The sequence below is a fragment of the Alternaria postmessia genome (assembly GCF_024291825.1).
Source record: "Alternaria postmessia strain BMP 2775 chromosome Unknown scaffold_200, whole genome shotgun sequence".
Classification (NCBI taxonomy): Eukaryota; Fungi; Ascomycota; class Dothideomycetes; order Pleosporales; family Pleosporaceae; genus Alternaria; species Alternaria postmessia.
Window position 1 is genome coordinate 2522 of NW_026260273.1, and position 22526 is coordinate 25047.

At 51.7% G+C, this 22526-nt stretch overlaps 8 protein-coding genes across 8 annotated transcripts; 3 read left to right on the top strand and 5 right to left on the bottom strand.

Moving 5' to 3' along the window:
* Window positions 1–465: 465 nt before the first annotated feature.
* On the bottom strand, window positions 466–3278 carry J4E82_011424 (uncharacterized protein; the record flags this gene model as incomplete). The annotated part of the gene is made up of 2 exons (XM_051737630.1): window positions 466–2906; window positions 2960–3278. 2 exons carry the CDS (start codon window positions 3276–3278, stop codon window positions 466–468), a joined length of 2760 nt encoding a protein of 919 aa, XP_051582604.1.
* Window positions 3279–3464: 186 nt separating this feature from the next.
* J4E82_011425 (uncharacterized protein) lies at window positions 3465–3822 on the bottom strand (the record flags this gene model as incomplete). The annotated part of the gene is made up of 2 exons (XM_051737631.1): window positions 3465–3538; window positions 3597–3822. 2 exons carry the CDS (start codon window positions 3820–3822, stop codon window positions 3465–3467), a joined length of 300 nt encoding a protein of 99 aa, XP_051582605.1.
* Window positions 3823–4917: 1095 nt separating this feature from the next.
* J4E82_011426 (uncharacterized protein) lies at window positions 4918–7032 on the bottom strand (the record flags this gene model as incomplete). Its single annotated transcript, XM_051737632.1, has 2 exons — window positions 4918–6845; window positions 6903–7032. 2 exons carry the CDS (start codon window positions 7030–7032, stop codon window positions 4918–4920), a joined length of 2058 nt encoding a protein of 685 aa, XP_051582606.1.
* Window positions 7033–7232: 200 nt separating this feature from the next.
* Window positions 7233–8443, top strand: J4E82_011427 (uncharacterized protein; the record flags this gene model as incomplete). Its single annotated transcript, XM_051737633.1, has 3 exons — window positions 7233–7447; window positions 7500–8025; window positions 8078–8443. The coding sequence occupies 3 exons, from the start codon at window positions 7233–7235 to the stop codon at window positions 8441–8443; spliced, it is 1107 nt and encodes a 368-aa protein (XP_051582607.1).
* Window positions 8444–9608: 1165 nt separating this feature from the next.
* Window positions 9609–13455, top strand: J4E82_011428 (uncharacterized protein; the record flags this gene model as incomplete). Its single annotated transcript, XM_051737634.1, has 3 exons — window positions 9609–9744; window positions 9913–13160; window positions 13228–13455. The coding sequence occupies 3 exons, from the start codon at window positions 9609–9611 to the stop codon at window positions 13453–13455; spliced, it is 3612 nt and encodes a 1203-aa protein (XP_051582608.1).
* Window positions 13456–13780: 325 nt separating this feature from the next.
* J4E82_011429 (uncharacterized protein) lies at window positions 13781–15511 on the bottom strand (the record flags this gene model as incomplete). The annotated part of the gene is made up of 1 exon (XM_051737635.1): window positions 13781–15511. The coding sequence occupies one exon, from the start codon at window positions 15509–15511 to the stop codon at window positions 13781–13783; it is 1731 nt and encodes a 576-aa protein (XP_051582609.1).
* Window positions 15512–17892: 2381 nt separating this feature from the next.
* Window positions 17893–19041, top strand: J4E82_011430 (uncharacterized protein; the record flags this gene model as incomplete). Its single annotated transcript, XM_051737636.1, has 1 exon — window positions 17893–19041. The coding sequence occupies one exon, from the start codon at window positions 17893–17895 to the stop codon at window positions 19039–19041; it is 1149 nt and encodes a 382-aa protein (XP_051582610.1).
* Window positions 19042–21287: 2246 nt separating this feature from the next.
* On the bottom strand, window positions 21288–22397 carry J4E82_011431 (uncharacterized protein; the record flags this gene model as incomplete). Its single annotated transcript, XM_051737637.1, has 2 exons — window positions 21288–22046; window positions 22101–22397. Coding segments are annotated over 2 exons (1056 nt in total), but the record flags the coding sequence as incomplete, so codon positions are not given.
* Between the last annotated feature and the right edge of the window lie 129 nt (window positions 22398–22526).

Genomic DNA, 22526 nt, shown 5'->3' on the forward strand with positions numbered 1-22526 from the left:
TGAGACCGTCGTACATGTCTTCTCCAACTTCGTTTTGTTTTCGATCCTCTCTTCGTACATCTAGAAATCCAGAATCTAGAGGATACTGATTCGTCATGCCACTCAGTCTGAATCATAGGCAGAGCCGTAATCCGGGACCTCGGACATCCAGCCGTACTTGTAACGTTGGTTCTCGAACATGACCGTTTCCAGAGGGTTTTCATAGTCCCACCGCTGCCTAAATTGTGGCACTTTCTTGAGAAACACTTCGTAGCATTCCTTTGTAATGAGCTTGAGTTTCTCACTATGTCACTTTCACCGGACACGATACCATGATCAAAAGAATTTCCAGCACAACACCCACTAGGTCTTCGTCATCATGTATTGCTATTCTACATGTTACATAAGCAAGCCACAACAAACCACCACCCTAAGGATATAACCAGAACATGAAGAAAGTCCATAAACAAATACCTCGCTCATCATCTAGAACCAGCACTTTCCGTATCCCTTGTCACATCCAAGACCACACGCCCAGGGGTCAATGGAGCAACGTCCACTCTGCTTGCAGCAGCATCCCATCTCAACACCGAAAAGCGTCTTGTAGCCAGCGCATGTCTGGCCACCGTTGGCCTCACCGCACTTTCCGTTTGAAGAAACGGGGAGCTTGGTAGGTGTAGGAGTGGCGGTTGTGGAGCAGGAAGTAGAGCTAGGGCGGACAATGGCAGTCGAGAAGGAAGATGAGGGGTGGACGGGGGTGGGTGTCATGGTAGAGACGGGGTAGGCAGAGGAAGCGGAGCTTGAGACGGGGTACTCGGAAGAGGCCGAGACGGCGACTGAGCTGCTTGATGGGACGGTCTCGGAGTTTCCAGGAGTGGAGGCTGGGTACTCGGAGGCTGGGACGACAGAGCTGGTGGGGTAGCTGTCCTTGGAAGCGGAGTCTGTGGCGGAAGCAGAGACAGAGACAGAGACGGAGGTGGACTCGTGCTCCTCTGGCTTCTCAGACGTGGGGGTTGAAGCGGATGCGGAGACGTGCTCGGAGACGGAGACGGACACCGAGGCGTAGTCGGAGACTGAAGCGGAAGCGGAAGCAGAAGCAGAGATGTGCTCAGAAACAGAGGCAGAAGCCGAGGCAGAAGCCGAAGCAGATGCGGAAACATGCTCAGAGACTGATGCAGAAACGTACTCCGAAGCCGAAGCGGAGGCGGAAGCAGAAACAGATGAAGAAATGACCTCAGATGTGGGCGTAGCAACGGTAGAAGATGTGGACTCGGACTTCTCGCTAGCGCTGGAAACAGCGATGGAAGAGGAAACAGACGAAGAAGAGACCGAAGGGCAGTTGCCGTAGATTGGGTTGCAACCAGCACCGCAGTGGTCCTCGGAGGAACCGCAGTATCCCCAAGCGGAGCAGCATTCGGACTTTACGCCCTCGAGAGTGCTGAATCCAACACATGTGTATCCCTTATCACCGCCGCAAGAGCCGTCGCGGGACTTCTCGCCAGAAGTGGTAGGAGTAGCTGAGGGTGCGGAGGAGACTTGGCTGGCGCTGGAGCTAGCATCGATAGTGGTGCTAGCATCGGACGAAGCAGTAGCGGAAGAGCTCAAGACAGTGGAAGAAGAGACAGTGTCCTTGCTGACATCAGCCGAGGAAGACGGAGCTGGGGTAGAGCTAGCGGCTACAGAAGAAGAAGCGCTGCTAACATCCTGAGCACCGCACTTTCCGAAGCCAGCCTGGCAACCTGTTCCGCAGTAGATGTCAGTGTTACCGCAGTATCCGTACTCGGAGCAGCACTCGCTAAGACCAGCGGGGCCGTTGAAGCCAATGCAGGTCATGCCGCCGTTTGCAGCACCGCAAGATCCATCGGTGGTAGAAGGGCCAGTAGGGGTAGGCACGGGACCAGTGACGCTGGCAGAAACGGAGGCAGAGGCGGAGGGAGAGGCACTGGGCTGGGCACCACACTTTCCGAAACCGGCTTGGCAGCCAGTTTGGCAGTGGTCGGCGGTGTTTCCACAGTATCCGTATTGAGAGCAGCACTCGCCAAGGAGACCGTCAACACCGACCCAGCCGACGCAGGACTGTGAGCCGCCAGTCGAGCCGCACATGCCGTCCTTGGAGGTAGGGCCGGTGGGAGTAGGGACGGCAGAAGAGGTGCGAGTAGAGGAAGTGCTGGGGGGAGCGGGGGTAGAGTCGCGGTACCAGTTCTCCTTGGGGTCTTGGAGGCACTCGCCCATGGTAACAGCTGTGAGGCCTTGGGCGTAGAGGTAGTCAAGCATGTATGCAGTGAGGTTCTCGGCGGTCAGTTGGTGGATGTCGTGGCCGATGACGAGTCTGTCACCGTCGTATGGGTCTCCGCTGTTGCGCGTGTCGATGCCGTTCTTGAAGTTGTCCTTGGCGACCTGGATCTTCTCCGGAGTCAAGTTGTTGTAGTCGTCGGTGTCGAGATCGAAGTAGGAAACGACGTAGCCAAGATCAGACATGACTTCCTGGCACTCAGCATCGCAGGAAGAGTAAGGTGGGCGCATGTAGGTAGGGTATTTGCCGATGATGTTCCGGATGGCCATTTCGTTCTTGACCATCTGGTCGTAAACCTCCTCCTTGGTGATGAGGCTAAGGTCCTGGTGGGACCAAGTGTGAGAAGCGACCTGATGGCCGTTGTCGTACATCTTCTTGATGACACCAGCCCAGTTCTCATCAATGGCACCCTTTCCGATGTTGTTACCGGTGATGAAGAATGTGGCATGGGCACCACGTGCTTCAAATTGAGCCATAACGTCCTCGGTGTAGATGTATGGACCATCGTCGTATGTAATGGCGACGGTTCCAGGGTTGTTGCAGACGTAGATACCACCACCGCCGTAAGGAATGGATCCTAGCTTCTGGCGAACATCATTGCGGGTGCTTGCTCCAGCAGGAGTCTTGTTGGCATCTGCAGTGACATGAGTAAGCTGATCACAGTAGACGGGAAAGAACGTGTCATACCGCATGCAGGTCCAAAGTTGAACAAGCAGTCAGGCGCTTGGCAGTGTTCCTGGGTAGTACCACAGTATCCGGCGCTTGAGCAGCACTCGTTGTCCGCACACTTTTGGTTGCCGCCGTCAGGACCACAGCGTCCGTCGGCAGACTGTCGGGGGCGGATGATGGGATCTGGGTGAGCAATATGATGGTCTTTGAAACCAGCAAAAGGGTTGCTGGCCCTCAACTGCCTAGGCATACCAACGATCCTTGGCATGCCCTCCATGCCATGAGCGGCAACGAGCGGTGCTACCAAAGAGGCAGCAGCGACTTGAGTGAAACGCATTTTAGCGAATTAAGTTTTACAGTCCTAGTATGGTTGTAGTATTCGGTTTAGGTTGCAAAAGTGTAAAGCGAGTGTGGTTGACAATAAGTCAATTAGAATTAGTTAGGAGTAAACGAGTGACGGTCGCTATGCGTGCAAAGACGAGCAAGACGAGTAAAGAACGCAAAGAGAAGAAATCCGATATACTTATAACAGAGAATCCTGTAGACGCACCTCCAAGGGCGACGACTCGTGGCGTAGCTGCGAGGAGTGGAGCCCCACTAACTGGAAGAAGTCAGCACACTATTATCAGCAGCCAAGAGCGCGGCCCTGGGAAACTTTCGTGGGATACGAAGGGACAGTGGAGACGGCATGGTACTGAGAAGATTGGTAAGGCGCCTAGTGTAAGCCACTGTAAGGTGATACGGCAAACTCTCATGTCTTTATCGTGATTGCACGTCTTGGTAGCCCTACAGCCTTGGGAGGCTTGTGAGGTGCCAAACCCCATAAACATGTCGATCTCGAAGAGGCATAACAGAGCCTGAAGCCGACCTGTTCCTGTCATGACCAAGCTAATAAGGCGCCGGGGTCTAAATATATGAGACGCGATGCTGGTTCTGACCAGCTCCCGTCGCGGATACACTGAAGTGGGATGATCGCCGGCGGGGCCTATCTCAACAACAGGCTAGCGGGGATACTTGGCGTCACAAAAACATCGTGGTTTTCACGTTGATGGCTTGATGTGGCGTTCGATGGCGTCTCGCGTAGGAATCAGAGGCCGTTTCGCTTTCGGCTTCGTCGGCACCGAATCCAGGAATGTGGTTGAAGGGCTCTGCAGAAGGGCAATCACCAGTATCGATGAAGTTGGTGAATGCCGCATGTTAGTCGCGATTCGAATGCTACATTGCGAACAATGATTTCAGTACCAGGAAACGGTAACAACAATGTCTATTCTGTCAGCCGTTGTTGCGACACCCGTGGTATTGGGACTACCGGTATGCGACAGCGCGCCAGTAACGGTCACATCGTCATGCGCGCCGCTCGCAGCACGATACTCCGAGTCACATTTTCCCAGCTCTAAGGACGAACGCCTGACGCCAAGCTCAGGGGTGCAGGATTGGTAACGCCCCGGCTGTCGTCCGCTGGTTGCGATTCGGTGTTGGAAGGCCCCTGAGAGCCTTCATTTCCACCGCCAAGTCCAAGCTAGCGCTGGCTTCCGCTCTCGATAATCGATAATGCCGCCGGCGGCAATGAACCTCCGGCAAGCAAATCGCATATGCAATGCGATGTTTAGTGGTTCAAAACTTCGTCAAGGTAAGGATACCAGTAGATAGAGCGAACAGCAGTCTGTTGTCTTGCATCGATCGAGCGCCACGAAGATGCAACAAAGTGGATAGCCGATACGCTTTGGCGCCAGAACGTCGAGACCAAATAGCTGCGTCCTCTAGTTTGCTCAGACGTTGAGTTGTGGTTCGGCTAAGGCAGGCGAGCCACTAGAAAAACTTCAGCTGGTCCTTGTATACGACGTTCACGAAGAGGTGGAAATTGAAGGTAAGGCCAAGTAAAAGTGGGTATCATTAGGTTCAGGTGCATAGCTAGATGCTAAGTGTAACGTCATAATCTATATGTCTTTGTGACAGGAGAAGTAAGCACTGCCCTATCATTTCTTCACAATGCGCAACAAAGGAGCAATTCTCGCGCGTTTGCTCAGTCCTACACGGTATGGCACCTTGCCTGTAGTGGCTGGCGATGCGGTTGTAGGTTTTGTTTTGGGTTCTGGGGTTGCTGATGTTGCAGCCGGGGAGGGTTTCGATGGTAGGATGGGATCATTGGCAGTCATTGTCTCTGGGGTATCTGCCGAATTTGACTGCTTCCTCTCCTTCGATGCGGCTCCTGAACTTTGTTGTGCTATTTTCGGAAGTGCTTCAGGCTCGGTGGTTTGCACAGCTTCTTCATGTTGTTCCATCTCCGTGGTCTGCTCCATTGGTTCTAATTTGGGCTCCTGGGGCGGAACAGTAGGTGCAATTTTCTTGGGTCGACCACGCGTCTTCTTCGCGGGTATGGCTTCAGGCACAGTATCATCTGCTGCGGCCTGTTCATTCTCAGGCTGATCCGACATGGTTTTCCTACGCTTCGCCTTCTTCTTCGATGTTGTGGCTGAACTTGCGGGTTGCTTGGAAGTGGCAACTGGAGACTTCTTAGGTATCACCACTTGTACTTTTGTCGGGGAACGCAGTTCGGTCACCGTAGGTCTTGCTATATCATCCGCGGTTTCCGTATGCATAGTAGTACCGTTCGCCACCGCAACGTGGACCGTGTCTTGCACGGCATCCTGGGTGTCGTCTCTGCGATACTCGTTCAGATCGCGCATAATATCTTGAATAGCCTCGGAGTCCATCGCCGGTTTCTCCTCACTCTTGTTCATGACCGGCTTGTTTTTAGGTGGACTTGGTGGTGCAAGCTCATCATGGCCAACATTGTTAGTGACTAGCCAATCTATGGTCTGTATGACGTCACCGTTGTTTCGCTTCAGAGCCCCAGAGGTCGTCGTAGGTGTGAAGCCCATGTCGCAAATCTGTCGTACCTTTTCAGGTGTTTTGATATTACTGGCATCGACAGCAGCTGTTGTCTGCCGCCGTCTACTAACCTTTTTGACTTTCTCGGGTCGGACAGAGTAGTCAATAGGTCCCTCCTCTTCGACCTTGAGTGATCTTGAGCGACTGGGGCGTGGTTTGTATTGCTCCTTGGGGAGCCCGATAGCGGCAAGGTCGTCGTCAGGTTGATACTTAGGTACTAGTTGTGACTTTGAACGACGAGGCGTCTCCTTTGCTTCTCCATAACTGCTCTTCTGGGTCCTTGGTGATGCAGTAGAGGGTAAATCAAGAGCCGAAGTTATGTTGGAGTCGGTGTGCGGAACTTCGTTCTTCAAAGGACTGTTTTTCAGACGGACGGAAGACCCACGCCTGCTACGTTGGGACGCAGAGTATTCATAGCCTCCCTGCGTCGTTCGAATCGGGGTGGCTAATGAAAGATCGAGCGGAGGTAGGTCACGTTCCGATAACTCAGTCTGATCAGCAGCCTCTGCAGGTGTGAACTTCATGAGGTCTGACCAAGGTATCGATGGTTCGGGCGGTGGGACCCAATGACGACCTTCAGTATCGATCTCTTGGCCCATCATCATCGGAGCATTAACAACTTCCAAAACATGTTGCTGGGTCATCGTAGCGTTGGGGACAGTGCTCGAAGGCTCATGCTCACTAAACATGGCTGGTTCGTGGTTCATCCAGTATCCGCGCATAGTGCTGTCCGGCATCCAATTAGCAAGGCTCGTGCCTTCCTTGTCGTCCAGTGGAGCGATGATTGCTGGAGAGCTACCAAAGATAGATTTAGGAGCCTTGCCATAGGTGATTGGTCCTCTCTTTTTGGACGATGCATCAATCGACGGCTTGAGCGGGCTAGGATCATCCGCGGTCTTTCTCTTCTTAGTTGGATGCTCAGGCAAGGATATTGAGGACTGAGGCTCATCCTGGCTGGGCTGCGATTGAAGATGCTCGCGGTGCGCCTTTTCAATAGCCCTCTTCAGCGATTCTGGATTACACATCAGCGTTTTTAACTCGGAATACGGGTTCATGGTGTCGGCCCTACCAGTGGATCCTGTGCCGTGGGTCTCATTACTGGGTGGCTGCGTGGACGCGTCTGGTTGTTTGGGTGGCACAAGGTCGCCCTCGAGATCGTCGTCCAGCTCTTCATCTGAGTCCTGTACAATGCGCGGCATCGCTGTGCATGTCGTGTGTAGTCCGGCAAGGGCTTAGAGCGCTGGGGCGAGATTGTTATCGGAGTGGGGGCGAATGTTCCTTCCCGTTGATCGCGTCGCGTTCACGCAATCACGGGACGAGCCACGACCAGGGCTTGGCGCGAAATGATCGTCAACTTTCTAGCAACCGCATATCCTCCAACCCACATCATTCTACGAATATGGACAGATTTGCTTCGAGTTCCGGCGATCGCCCAGATACGTCTGGCAACGCGCGCTTCACATCCCAGGCTGCGACAGCCGAGGATTTGCTTAAGGCGCAAACTGTCGGGCTCGTCAACCTGAATGATTACCGCAAGCGACGCGCCGAGGCGCTCGATAGGAAGGAACAAGGTGACGCTGCAATCAACTCAGGCGAAAACACGCCCGCCGAAGGGTACGAATTTGCGAACACGCTCATTGGATGTTCACTAATTTGCAAAGTATAGGGCATCGACGCCAAAGCCCGTTTTCAAGAAGAAGCGCAAAGTAGCTGGTAAAGGCAAGCTCTCATTCGGCATAGACGAAGACGAAGACACCGAATCCAATGCTTCGAAGACTTCTACCCCTCGCGAAAGCACCCCCGCCGAAACATCTGCCCCAGAAGCTGAAGTGAAGGTGTTCAAGAAGAAGCTCGGCGCAAACTCGAGCATCGGTCTCAAGCCCCGTGTCATGACCAAGACAGCTCTCCAACGCGAAGCCCAGCAAGCAGAACAGGCACGGCAAGACTTTATACTCATGCGCGACTCCGTAAAGGCGACCGAAGTAGTGATACCTTTTGTCTTCTATGATGGGACCAATGTTCCAGGTGGAAGATGCAGGATAAAGAAGGGCGAGCAGATATGGTTGTTTCTAGACAAAGCCCGAAAGGTGGGTGCAGAGCTAGGCGTGGGAGGGGACAAGAGTCGAAGAGATTGGGCTAGGGTCAGCGTAGATGACTTGATGCTTGTCAGAGGTGAAGTCATATTACCGCATGTAAGCATCATATTCAAAAGTGCCTCTTTTTGTATACTAACATTGACGCCAGCACTACGAAATCTACCACTTCTTGTTTAACAGGGTCACTGGCTTCGATGGCCCGATCTTCGACTACTCAGCACAACCCACCAAAGCCACTCCTAGCACGTCCGATGCCGACGCCGAAGTAGATCCTGCTACATACGACCCACTTGCTCAGCCCTCTAAGAAGAAGAGCAAAGAGTCTAGTATACCAGATGAGGAACTCGAGGGCTTCGGTGAAGACCCAGCAATAACCAAAGTCGTTCACAGGCGTTGGTACGAGCGCAACAAGCATATCTTCCCCGCGAGCACGTGGACAGAGTATGCACCAGACAAGGACCTGTCAAAGGTGCAGCGAAAGGACAACGAAGGCAATGCCTTCTTTTTCTCGTAAAGCACCTGATACTTCAGAGTCTTCTCCCGAGCAGGCCTAGGCCTGCTGCTTCGGTCCTTATCTTGCACGTTCCAGCGCCCACGGACTCGATGGGTGGACTAGCGGGAAGGGTCCAATCGCCCAGGCGGGATATGGAGAAGCCAGGTTCCCCAGAGCGGAGAAAGCTGCAGCAGGACGCATGAACGGTGCCGTGTAGGTGCCATGAGTATTAATCGCGCGGGAAACCCATAGCCAGTATCAATGCAACCCCACCATCCACGTTAATCAGTCCTTGATGCGGTGTGACCGGCTAAGCTACCGTGCCCCCGTAGGCACCACGAATGACATGCATCCCGCTTTGGAAGGAAGTCGCGTGCCTTGTTGCCCGTATCGGTGTGCCCGAGCTCAAATCTCACGATGGTCACCAGCGCAGTGTTGAGTTGTGTTGCGCTTGGGGCTCGCACAAGTTGCTTTATGACACCGAATTGCAGCGCCAAGAACAGGCTTTTCTGAACGCATGTCCGTCGCGAGTCAAGCTGACAAACATACACCGCCGTGATCCGCCGACGCAGGAGGCGCTCAAGCGGGCTGCAGTCGAATGCGATAATTGGGGCAAGGATCCACCATCGTACCGAAGCATCACAAGTTTTGCAGCAGCTTGCAGCAGCTTGCAGTATAAAGCAGACGAGCCTCTGCTTACGCTTGCGGGAGTGATAGTACAAAGCGCGCTCTGCCGCCATACGTCATTTCGCGAGCACCAACCACGTCTCTTTCATCTCAACGTCTTTCCCTCACGCCTCCAGCACCACGCGATAACACTGACCAGCGATCCGCCGCTCCAGTGTACTTCCCCCAGCCTTCAGCTGCGGCTTTCCCTACTTTTGACAATCCATTTAACCATGTTGCAGGCGCGGTTTTGTCGAGCTCTGTCTCATCCAATGAGAATGGACGCCTCGAGCACACCCTAAAGATTCAACATTAACGCGTTGATTGCGCAGGTCGCATGGAATTTACGCTCTGGCTCTTGCCCTGCCGATCATTCAATACCTACCGCTACATATCCTTGCTTTTGCCCACCCCCGCCTGCGCAAAGCTAGTCCTCCATACGCATTAGAGCTACGCTCCAAGCTCAGTATCGAGCTCGATCCGGCTATAGATTTCCACCTACTATCATTCTGCCTCCAAGATGAAGTTTGGACATAATCTACCCCGTAATCAGGTCCCGGAATGGGCGGCAAACTACATCAACTATAAAGGCCTCAAGAAGCTTATCAAGAATGCTGCTGAAGCTTCCAAGGATGGCTCCGCTCCGGATCTTGCTGGTATGTTTATCACATCTCCTACCAGAGTCCGTATTGAATGTTGTGCCCCCATGGCGTCGTCGCCTCCACAAAGCTCTGTGGTATGCTAGCACAGCCATGAGCGAGCGCATGCCAATAATGTCCATGATTACCAAATTCGACGAACACGTGGCTGACATACAAATCCAGAGTTCTTCTTCTCGCTCGATCGTAACCTCGAAGACGTCGATAACTTCTACAACCGCAAATATGCCGAGAACGCGCGACGGTTACGACTTCTGCATGGCCGCTATGGACGAGTCGCACAATTACCCGAGGGTATCGATAAGGACGAAGCGCAAGATCTCATGGGCGCGCTGCTTGAATTGCGTGGATCAATGCGGAAGCTTCAATGGTATGGAGAAGTGAATCGCCGGGGGTTCATCAAAATCACGAAGAAGCTTGACAAGAAAATCGAGACTGTTTGCCTTCAGGAACGCTACCTAGCGTCAAAAGTCAATCCGAAGCCCTTTGCGCACAACTTGCCTTTGAACCAGGATATGAAGGCGGTCAATGAGTGGCTATCGGGACTGAGCGACATCAAGACATTCGACGATACAGGCTCTACACATTCTGCTGCTTCCTTGGGCAGAGTCCCAGGTCGCTCGCTACACCTTCCTTCGGGCCTTTTGGACGCTGTGGACACGGCTATCCGTGCTGACAAGGTCAACGATCTCAATGAGCAACTCACAGAAGTCGTCAAAAGTAACGGCGTATCTAGTTCCTCAGTTCAGCAAGTGCTCTTGAACTTCTTGCAGCGCGCTATCTCGTGTCGGGCAAAGTCCTGTATTGAGAGGCTACTGCAAGATATCATCTCACTAGAGGAGGAAGACGATATCAACAAGCGCAACTGTATCCACCGACTTGTCATCAATATTGGTCGGTCAAAGACTGGCGACACTTTTGGAGCTGACGGAACTCTCCTCCAGAGCTCGAGTGAAACACGGAACTTCATAGTGCCTGCTACGGATCCCAATCGCCAGCCTCGTCCTTGTACTACCACCGAAGAAGAGTCAACGCAGCTACTCAGCGAGAATGACGAATCGGTGCAACTACTCATCTATCTACTCGACCAACTTCGTGCTGAGCAGCGCATCGCGCTCCAGTCTCGTGACTCGTATGGCAGGTTTCCGCTCCATTATGCTGCGCAGTATGGATTCGTAGTCATTTGCCAGGTCGTCATGAAGCACATGCAAGACTGGGGCCAGTTCGATGTCGCTCAAGGTATCGACTCCGACTACTGGCAGGATGCAGAGGGTAACGCTCCTCTACATCTTAGCGTCATGGGCGGACATCCCCTTACCACCAAAGCTCTACTTGAAGCAGAAAACTGGCGTGGTGCCACAGAAGAGCGACTAGCATGTCGGAAAGCCATTGCGCGATCAGGTGCAGCTTTGACTTTAGCGACTCAGGCTAATTTCGTAGAGATCGTCAAGCTCTTAGTCGAAGCTGGTGTGGACGTCAACTATCAGGATGAAGGTGGTGAGACCGCGTTACATATGGCAGCACGCTATGGGTATGACAAGTGCGCCCAAGTCCTACTGAAAGGGTCCAGTAAGAACAAGGCGGAAGTGGACGTGGCGGAGAAGACGTTTGCTTGGACACCATTATTCATCGCTTGCGTTGACGACCATCTTTCCATGGTCGAGATTCTGGCCGCTGCCGGAGCTGACTTACAAAAGTGTGACAACTCTGGTTGGACAGCAAAGGAGCATGCCGCGCTCCGTGGTCACATGGAGATAGCAGCAAGGCTAGCAGAACTTACGCCCACCACAGAATCGCATCTCGTTGCGCCTACGGATACACGTATCGCCCGAGCTGGGTCGCCTACTCAATCTTCACTTGATGAGCGAAGATCCAAGAACCTGAACCGAGACAACAACACCGTTATGCAGAAGGCCCCCGAACCTGTAAAGACTTTTGGCCATCGTTATCTCACTAAAGAAACGATGGTTCTCGTCAGCCTTGGGTCCATGGACATCAGAAAAGATACGCCTGCGGTAAAGTTGGATGACATCCCCCTTGCTGATGCGCATGCGACGCAACTTGACACTGCTTTGTCAGTGGTTGTGAACGCATCTGGTGCTACTGGAGAACCTACGGTGATCGACTTGCCCATCCAGGAGAATATCGCGACTGAGCCTATAACTTTTATGACTAGCGATGTTACCAAGGTCAAACTGCTGTTCGACATCATCCCGACATACGCCGGCAACCAAGAGCGTGTTGTGGGACGGGCAGTGGCATTACTGTCAACTATCAAGACCAGTATTGGATCCAAGCGTATATCACTCCAGGGAGACATGAAGGTACCGATCGTGGCGGCCTCCACGTTGGACGTGATCGGCACTGTTAATTTCAACTTTTTGATCATCACGCCCTTCCACCATCCAGCTATGTCGGTCACAGAGCAGCACACCTACTGGAAGAAGATGGCAGCTACAACCATGGTTATTGGCCACCGCGGTTTGGGAAAGAACACAGCCTCACGTACGTCACTGCAACTCGGAGAGAACACAATACAGTCGTTCATCTCTGCTGCAAATTTGGGTGCGGAATACGTAGAGTTTGACGTTCAGTTGACAAAGGACCACGTGCCGGTCATCTACCACGATTTCCTCGTCAGCGAGACTGGTATCGACGCACCTGTACACACACTCACACTGGATCAATTCCTTCACATCGGTGAGGGTCAAAAGCCACGATCTTCTCGCGCTGGTTCACCAGAAACTGTCCCAGTTCCCAACGGTACGAATGGCACGGATGACCGCCCTAACACACGGAGACTTCGGTCGTACTCGGTCGACAACTCGAAGCAGCGCAACATTCATACAGATCGCCAAAATGAGCTCACTGAGCGTATGAAGTACACCCGTGATTTCAAGAAGAAGGGTTTCAAGGGCAACAGTCGTGGCAATTCTATCCAGTCTTCCTTCACGACTCTAGAGCGCATGTTCGATGAGCTGCCTGAATCGGTTGGTTTCAACGTCGAGATGAAGTATCCCATGCTTCATGAGTCTGAAGAAGAGGAAATGGACCAGTATGCTGTAGAGCTGAATTCCTTTGTCGACACCGTGTTGGAGAAAGTGTACGACAAGATGGGCAAGCGAAACATCATCTTCTCGTCTTTCAATCCGGACATATGCCTGATGCTTTCGTTTAAGCAACCTTCGATTCCAGTGCTGTTCCTTACCGATGCCGGTACCTCGCCCGTCGGAGACGTGCGAGCAGCCAGTTTGCAAGAAGCCATTCGATTCGCTAGTCGATGGAACCTGCTTGGCGTAGTCAGCGCCGCGACGCCTCTGGTCATGTGTCCAAGACTGGTCAAGGTGGTAAAGGAAAGCGGTTTAGTATGTGTCTCATATGGCATGCTAAACAATGACCCAAAGAACGTTCTGGTAAGTCATGACGTCCTCACGACGCCATTGTAAACCTCTTTACAACATTGACTAACAGCGCAATTAGCTCCAACGAAACGAAGGCATCGACGCCGTCATTGTCGATAGCGTTCTCAAAGTCCGTCAAGGACTCCAGGATCCGAATCAGGATTCTACCATTAATGGCGCTGTCAATGGCGCATCGCTTGTCGTTCCGTCTGAATCCGTGCCGACGATTAAGGAGGCGAGTGAAGCGGTGCAGAATGGCCATGACAGCAAGGAAGTGCCGGCAGCAGCAGCGCAAGGAGTAGTTTGAGCGATTTGAGGGTGGCATATGTTGTCTTCAACAATGGGTGGCTAGCGTTGGTTGTTCTTTTCTTGTTTCTTAGACGAAGAGCTTTGTGTTGATCCGTGGGTAGTCCCTCAACGGGCTTGGATTTGCGTTCGATCAATCTATTGGGGTTGGAAGTTCGATTTGTGCTGTGTCCTGGTGTTCATGTGATGTGATTTGTAGCTAGCTCCACGCCGATGCCAGTGTAAAGACGTATCCTTTTATGTAAGTTGAAGTTGAAGGATATCCACACGAAAGACAGTGGCGAGGAAACTGTGCCTGTGTTACCGTGGCTGGACACCATAGATGCTTAGTTCGGCGGTGGGATTCGCCCCACCTTATCGACTTCTTCGAGTGCACAATACTCGAAATATCCGCGATCCACCAACCCGTCTCCATGGTATTCATCCTCCCAGTGTTCCTCCACACCGTCGCCCCATGACGTACGACCAATTTGCTGAAAAAGCTCATGGAGCTCAGGATCCGGACGCCACTTGCCGGCTTTCCACCAGAGCATAGGAACTTCCGTAAGAACGCGTTCACCCTGCCGAGTAACGTTGGGCTCACCTTTGGCTTGATAATGCACTCCCCAAGCGAGTTTATCCGCGTCTTGACAGTTCTCTTGGAGCCAGTCAGTCGTTGAATAATCATCAGGCGCCCACGCAAGGGGGCACCAGAGCATTGCTTCTTGAAGAGCCTTCATATTTGATGTTGCCTTAGCAAAGGCTACAAGGAACGGCCGCAGTGTAGTATCGTTCGGCACGATGCGCATGCGGCTGTTTTCGTTCCCTCTGTATCGCCTATCTCCCTCCATCTGAATCTGCCAGTCCATTTCTTCGTCATAGGAGTTTGTTTCCAACGGTGGGTATGAGGCATTAGTGACGTTGAATGCAGCCGTGTCACGCCCTTCGCCGTTTGGTCCTATGAAATACCATTGTCCCGACGGGTTAACCATGTGGAATGTGACAATGAAACTCTCGAGATTTGGCCAGGAAGGGGTGCAGTTATCCTTGGGCCAGAACAGCGTTTCATCTGCTACTACACGCAAGTGAAGCCGTCGGAGATGGTGTGAGAGATGGTGTAGACTGGTGCTGAAAAGATCATTGGCCGCCGGGCTTACCAGGTCAGGCTGTGCTGTGAAATGGTCGATTTGCGTACTTTCGTCAAGATCGTGGAGAAAGTCTAAACGAATACGCTGAAGTGAACCTGGAAGACGTGCAGACAAGAGAGCTTTTGCAAAATCCTGTCTTGTGTCCCGACGTGGACCAGCCCAATCTTGCGTGAGATATTTTGTCGCCTCTTGTTCAGTTTTCGGCGACCATTCATTGCCTCCAGTTCGACAGCCCCAGTACTCAAGATTCGGCAACTTGACGACAAGGTCGACCATCACACGGTAGTCGAGTTTCACTCGCCCCGAATTATAACCCGTAAACTCTGCTCTTCCGCCGAATGACCCGTCCCAGTCGTCCCCTACCTCCAGGGAACGAACCGATTCGAGTAACGGAAGTGCTTCGGGTTCTAGCAAATGCACGCGCCAGCTTAGGTGATCATGATACGAGAGTGAACGTTCGGCAAAAATCGGTCGCCTGGGAGGGCTTATCGCTAGTCGAACTGTTCCCGGTTTATTGTGGTTCCCTGCAAGGTCTTCGACCGTTTTCATAGTCTTGAAAAGAAACGTGATTTGTTGAGTGAAGCTCTTGTCATGCTTGCTCAGTTGGTCCGCGTCGTCGCGACGCTCGTTGTCTTCAGGACGAGGAAGGCAGATCCCGAATTTAAGATCGCGTAAATACAGAAGCCGATGACCAGAAAAAGTTCCAATAAACTTCTCAGCGTTGTTTTCGTTTAGAGCGAATGTTGTAAACGCCCCAGAGTATTTTTCAGCGGGAAAGCGGAATGCATGAGACAGCAATAGTGTGTTCTTCAGGTCATCGACAGAGAGATAACTGCTGATTCGATCGACTAACTCCTGTGGAAGCTGGTCCATGGTCACGAATCTTCTGCAGGTGTTAAGCGAAGTAGAGGTTCTGGTCGAGGAGAGCATTGACGAAAGAAGCGCAGGTTTTATCACACAAGTGGCCGTCCGCTCAGCCATATACAAGCAGTGTACCGGCGGATTAGTAGTTAGGTGGGTGACCACTAGCGAATCCCCGCTGTTGTATGTTTTTGATTACCTTTTTTTTTGCGTCGTCGGATGCGTGATAGTGGTGGTGAGGCTGATTGGTTACGATTTGCGAATCATGAGTCAAGCGATCGAGGCCAATGTACCTGACCTGAACTTTTAGAGTAGTTTGGCCAACACCTGGGGGGGTTGGGGTTACTTCTTCTTAGGTTTTGGAAGTTTCAAGCGCCCGTCAAAACTTTGGGAGCTGAACGTGGACAGAGAGGTGAATGGAGTGAGTGAGCTTCCCAGTGCCAGAAGAGATTTTTTTCCCGTGATAAGGCCGTAGAAATGGCTACATTTGAAGTGACAATGTGTATTTGGCGATAGAAAGGTTTGTACTTTAAGCAACTGCCTTTTCGCTGTAGGATATCAAAGGCCATGGCCAATATGGGCAGACGCCAAACGGACTTCCTGGCTGCAGAAACTTCGCACTTGTTGCGAGATCAAAAACCGGTTTCTACGATTACTCAGTATTGAAAAAATGCTCGTTTTGTTGAGAGGCAAGAGGAATTTCTTGAGTACAGCGACTGGGAGGACGAGAACGATCCACTTGGAGAACTCGCGAGGCTGAAATATGAGGAAATGCTTGCCAGGTGAATAACAGTTGCTTGGTAGGTAGCGGGTTGGCAATGACAGTCGAGATTTTATTAGTATACGCGAGGTTGAGTGTGCTGGGCAGTAGTCATGCACCGTCCTAATCCTTCGTACCCAAGAATTGTCATCGCGGAACACGCTCAGCGAACGTTGACCATGTCGGTGAGTACGTTCTGTCAAAACATCAATTACACATATAGACTTGGCTTTGTATCCTTGATATGTCAAAAAGTCAGAAGATGAGTCTAGATACGCTGCAGGCTGTGGATATGAGCCATTAGTCACCTTGTGAGCAGTTTGATGACTCGGAAGGGGTCCTTCAGCTGCCAATTTGTGGCGCACCACTTCGCATGCCGAAGCAATGCTTGTCTATACAAGCCGGGGAGATGCTCAGGGGGCTGACCGGTAAATATATCGATTGTAACATGGTCGTCAATACTACAACCCCTTTAGCCACACCAGAACCTCGCGTCAAAAGCGTCATACACACCTCAATCAAACCTACCCCTCATCATCTCTTTTGCCAAGTTGACCAACATGCCCAAGACCTCCAGACCCCGCGCCAGTATGAAGGATACGAGAGCATGACAAACTCCACGTCTGCTAGACGGGTGGAAACGTGCTCGTATGGTCGTCTCATACGGACGAATCTGGCGTTGGCGCGGCATTTGAGGGTATTGAATCAGGGCTATTTTGGGACTTAGTTGCATTGGTTGGCGCCGGCCCATGTGGGCGGATGTGGCTGGTGACCCGAAGATGCCTGTCATTTCCTGATGACCCGTCTGCGCCGCTTTACAACCTTACAACAACAACAACATCGCCATCATCATCACCGTCATTTCTCCATGTACCGAATGATAGCTCGGAATGCTCATTTAGTCTCACGGGGCAAGAGGGACTTTGTTTTATCAACAAATATTACAGCACTTTCCTAGACAGAGAGGAAACATCGAACCACTCGGAGAGTCAAGCCACCTTGGCGCCTACGCCGAAACTCCCGGTGGCACATCGACGCTACCGAAACCCCCCCAAAGCAGCCTAAACCAGGGGTGGATCGCAAGCTTACACTTGCGCAGACCCTATGAAAACCTTACAACCCCTGTCATGAGGTCCAAAAGTCCAGATGTAGTGTGGCTGAGTGCAGAAACAAAGTGCGCCGCTGGTGTGATGTGATGTGTCTGCGTTTCGTATCCGCCATATTTTCCTGTGGCTACTCCAGCTTACCTGCCTTAGTGCCCTGCCTTACTCCAGTTCCAGCGCGCGCGCGTTTCTGGCTTAGACACACCTTAGCGAATGTAGCTAGGACAAGCTCCGCAAACAAAAAGCACGACTTGCGGGCGGTGTTCGAGACTGGACTGGTGTTGGTGCCGTGTAAGCGGGAGTAGCGGGCGGGCGTCACTGCACGTTTTAGTATATGAGTCTACTGACCCGCGTTTGCGCTGAACTTTTGGTATCACCACTTTACATCATCGAGCTTGTTGCAGCATCATTGAGCGCAGTTTTCTTTCCTTGTCTCTTGTAATTGTTGATGGCTAGGTGACATTCGTTCGCTCTTCTATTCACCTTTTACTAGCTGTCGATCACCCGTCTTCATTCTACACATCCTTGTTACCTAATTATTCGGATACTGTCACTACGAATACGACTCCCAAAGCAGATCGATTACCATGTCTCGCCTTCCACCTCTAGGAGCCTTGCTCCTGCCTCTCACGGCACTACTCGCCCAACCTGCACTCGCTGCGAATCCGTACACTAGCTCTATGAGCGAAACACCGAAAGACAACAACGCAGACTGTGATTGCTATGTCGTGCAATCCGGCAAAGACTCGAATACACCAGAGTACTTCCAGTATTACCGATTCTACGACTTCCGAAACCTCCCGGGCGCGATGAGCGAATCGCCGCCGCTACTCAACGATACAGACAACGCGGGTTTGGCGTCGACATGGCAGCCGGATCTCTTCAACAGCGATGCGTGGAACTACGATTGGGGGATCCAGAACTGGAGCAAACCGTCCACCGAAGACTTCCCCACACCAATGAACAACTCCTTCGCAAACATCTTCCTAGGCCAAGAGGACTCGACGTCCTACCTCGCACTTCGCACATCGCGCATGGACGACTACCAGACATCTGGCGAGATTGAGAACGAGCAAAAAAACCTCATGCACGTCTCCATGCGCATGTACGGTCGTGTTCAAGGAGCCAAGGGAGCCGTAGCAGGATTCTTCACCTTTTACGACGACGACAACGAATCCGATATCGAGATCCTGACCGACGACCCCAAAGACCAGATCCGCTACACAAACCAGCCCTCAGTAGGCAAGGACGGCAATGAAGTGGCTGCCGCGTCTGTGGGCCCCACCGATCTTCCACGTTGGGACGACTGGCAAACACATCGTATCGACTGGCTGCCCAAGAACAGCTACTGGTACCTCAACCAGAAGCAAGTCGCCTCCAACACATACTCTGTACCCCGCGAGCAGAGTTTCATGGTCCTGAACATGTGGAGCGATGGTGGAGAGTGGAGTGGCGATATGGAAGTGGGCGATAATGCCGAGTTCCATATTCAGTGGATCGAAATGACGTTCAATACCAGTGGACCGTACACTGGTAAGCCTCAGGAGGATAAGAGAGATACGACGAGTTTGTTTGGGAGAAAGAGGTCGGAGAAGAAATGCAAAACCGTCTGCAAAATCGATGACGTGAAAGAAGTCGGTACGCCGGAGGTTGTTGAAAGCGGTGCCATGGGCATGAGCGTTTCTTGGGGTCTGTTGGCTGTCGTGGGTCTTGTATCCGTTGTAGTCGGGTTCTAGAATGGACTCGCGTGGTAATGATTGTATTAAATACCAAGTCACACCCTACATTTGATCTCATCTGACGCTACTTTTATTAACTACAGTACGAACTTCCCCAGTACCCGTGGTCTAAGTCGTCTTGCATCTCTTCTGATGTCCTTGGAAATCTCTTGCATGTAGAACCTTCAATATAATATCGCCGACCATCTTTATGATCCACGTCATATCTGCGATAGTTGTCCAGTGGGGACACGTACCACCATCTTTTAACGTCGGTCAATTCTTTCAGGCCATCGTCCGCAAGCTCTGAGTTTGATTAGCATCTTATCTTCCACGTCAAGGCTTGTTCGGTCGTGGCTTACCCGCAGTCCAACAATCCACTCGCACCGAAATATCGAAGCTGATAGTGGGTACATGCACCGACGCTTGCTCACGGATTTTCAACAGGTCTTTGAGGTAGGAGGGTACACGATCAAAAGAAGTGTACAACTTCTTATACCAATATACATGAATACTCTTCAAGTGAGAAAACCGACCGTTTCGACGAGCTTCGAACAGATCTTTGATGTATGTGTTGAAATTTATCAAGAATGGACTGCAGGCTAGGTCAAGCCACAAATGTTCGATCGTGTCCGGAAGAGCGTCTGATAAGGCAGGAGACGTGTCTGTTGTATACCGCCTCATAGAGTCGTCGCCGAGAATGGTGAACGGATTAATTCGTAAGAACTTGAGCGAGGTCAATAAGGAGCCGATGCGAAATAGGCCTGGACTACACGGGAGACAACGCCTGATGGTTGCTAGTTGGTCACCAAGTGATAATTTGGCAAGAGTATCGGTATGTCCAAGAAGGGCTGTACTAACGTCCTCGTAGAATGTGCTATCAAAAGGTGCATGTTTGTAGGGCAATAATACTTCGAACTCGGTGATTGCTCTGCATGCAAGTAGCATGTTTGCTATTATCGATCCACTGAAACGTGGAGAGAGTAGCGATAGCCTAGTGATGGAAGAAGTGCGCAGAGGCCATATCCAGGGCTCTCCCATGAACGCCGCGTCGTTCTTATCTGGCCAGATTCTTCTATGGAATGGATCAGGCCTTAGACACTGCCCATCCCTCCATTCATCCCAATCCATATCAAAGCTCACGCTACCGCAATTTCCAAGCGTGAGATCGACTAGATTGGGAAGACGAAAGAAAGACAGCACTTGGCTGACTGACCATTCGAGGCCACTTTGGTACACGTCAAGATGAAGGACTTTGAGCTTTTCAAACCCACCCGTGTGAGCACTATAGGAGAGGCTGTTCAGCAAGAAGCTTGTGTAATTCCCGTCCAACTGTAATTTGGGTAAGCGGATCCAGAGGCGCTCCAGATTAGGTGCAGAGAGGACACATGGTGTAAGTAGTACATCTTCACCAAGGATAGCTCGCTGAAGAAGGTCTTGGTCGTCAGCATGTTCCTGATCATTGTCCATGGCTGATATGAGCTTGGCAAGCCATTTGTAGTGCTCTGGGGTATCAGCTGGCAGTTTTTCCACTTCGTCATCACCTCCCTTTCCATCACTCTCTTGTGCGTCACACGGACGTCGCTTTTGATAGCGACAGTGTCTTTCATTGTAGTCCACTCGCTCCTCGTCCCCGCTCTCGTTTCCCGAAAGCATGACGTGGCCCGCCCAAAAGTCGCCGGCTTCAAAGCCGTCCTCCATCTTCAGTCTTACACTCTTGATGTACCGGCACAGCTCCATATTGTTGAGCAAGGTTTGTGGTAGCTGACGATAGGCCAAACTGTCCACATCACCTGCTCTCTCTATGAACTCGTAGACGAGTGGCGCGGCAACATCTCTTAGTCTTCGAGAGACGCGACTCAAGACATGGAGATCTGGCGAGCGATCGGCTACGTGTGGTGAACTGAAGTCTGTTACTGGCGGTGTATGCAGGTAGCCGAAGATTTGGAGGAGCAGTTCATTTGGTAGTTCCTCCATAACTTCAGAGTCAGGGCCACACAGACGTTGCGTGTAGAAGGCAAAATGAAGATGGCCGAGGTGAGGGGTTCGCGTTCATAATAAACGCGTCTGCGCTGGTGCCTGGCGTTAGCGTCAGGCATCCCTACGCTAGTCATGCGTGGCCTTCTCGCCCAAGCACCTCGGCAAGAGATTTACGGAAACGCTGCTTCATCACGTGAAATTCCAGATGGCAGTATAGCTGGTATGTCTCTCGAATAAAGAACACTTGTTCGCTGCAAAAGCAGAATGCGCACTCATATCTCTGTCTATACCGTCTTCTTCTTCCCCGGCGTAATCAGCGCAAGTGCCTCAGAACTCACGTCCTTCAGGAATTTGCCAGTCTCGCCCGGCGTGAAATCCAGATTCAACTTCAGCTCATCTTTCAGCAGCGTGCCTTCCAAGTAGATCTTGAACGGTTTCTGCTCTTGCTTATTAGCAGTAAGTGTACCCGTAAGCCGAGCCACCCTGATGTCGCATATCGTTCCCGCAGCCTGTACCGCTGCATCGAGTGTTGTGTAGACAGCATCATTGATTGTGTCGAGAGCGTCGAGACCCGCCTGTGCAGCTTTGAAGGCGATGTTGTTGTTCTTAGCGACCTCGAGCGCTGCCTCTGCAGTGGTAACGGCGGCTGCCTGCGTGCTGTTCTTGAGCTGTTCTAGTTGGATTTGCAACTTCTCTCCTTCAATACGCTGCGCCTCCTTGTAGGTGTTGTATGACTCCTGCGCTTTGTCGACCACTTCTCTGGCTTCCCGTTTCGCTTTTTCGAAGTCGCCCTCGATTGCGGACTTTGCAGCTGACAACAAGCCTTCCGCGATCTTCAACTGGTTTAGGGCCTCTTGTACAGCTTTGGCGGCCATCGTCTTTACTGTTTCGAAGACTTCGCTGGCGTCTAACCATACCTGCTTCATGCTTTGGAATGGTCCGGAGTTCATTGTGTCTTTGACCAACTGTACAGATGCCTCTGCAATAGCTAAGCCTGCTTTCGCTGTTCCCAACGCGGCGTATAGTGCGCCAGCTTGAATGCCCTGTGGTCGGTGATGTTAGCAATACTAAACTTTGGTGATGATAGGCAAACTTACCAAGTCTGGAGCACGATACCACGGTCCGTTTTTCAATTGCCATTCGACATGATCGATTTCACCACGGATCGAATCGACTGAACGGTTTGCGTTGGACAACTCGTTCAGTGCTCGTTGAAGTGACGCGTCAGCTTCACCGAATTTCGCATAGAAGTCTTGCTTCCTGAGCTCTCTTGCAGATAGAGCAGCATTTTCATCGTGGCGACCCTTTTGCTCCTGATGTTCGTATTCGTTCCTCTTCGCATTGACTTCATTCTCTTTTTCATACACCTTTCTGTCCCGCTCGAGGCGTGCTTCCTGTGCAGAGTTGCTAACAATCAATCCAAACTGATGAGACTGACTGACTGACTGATTGCTTGGCAGTCAGTTCAGTGTCAGTTTAGAGCTCTCGTCTTATCAGTCAGTTCAGTTTAGAGCTCTTAAACT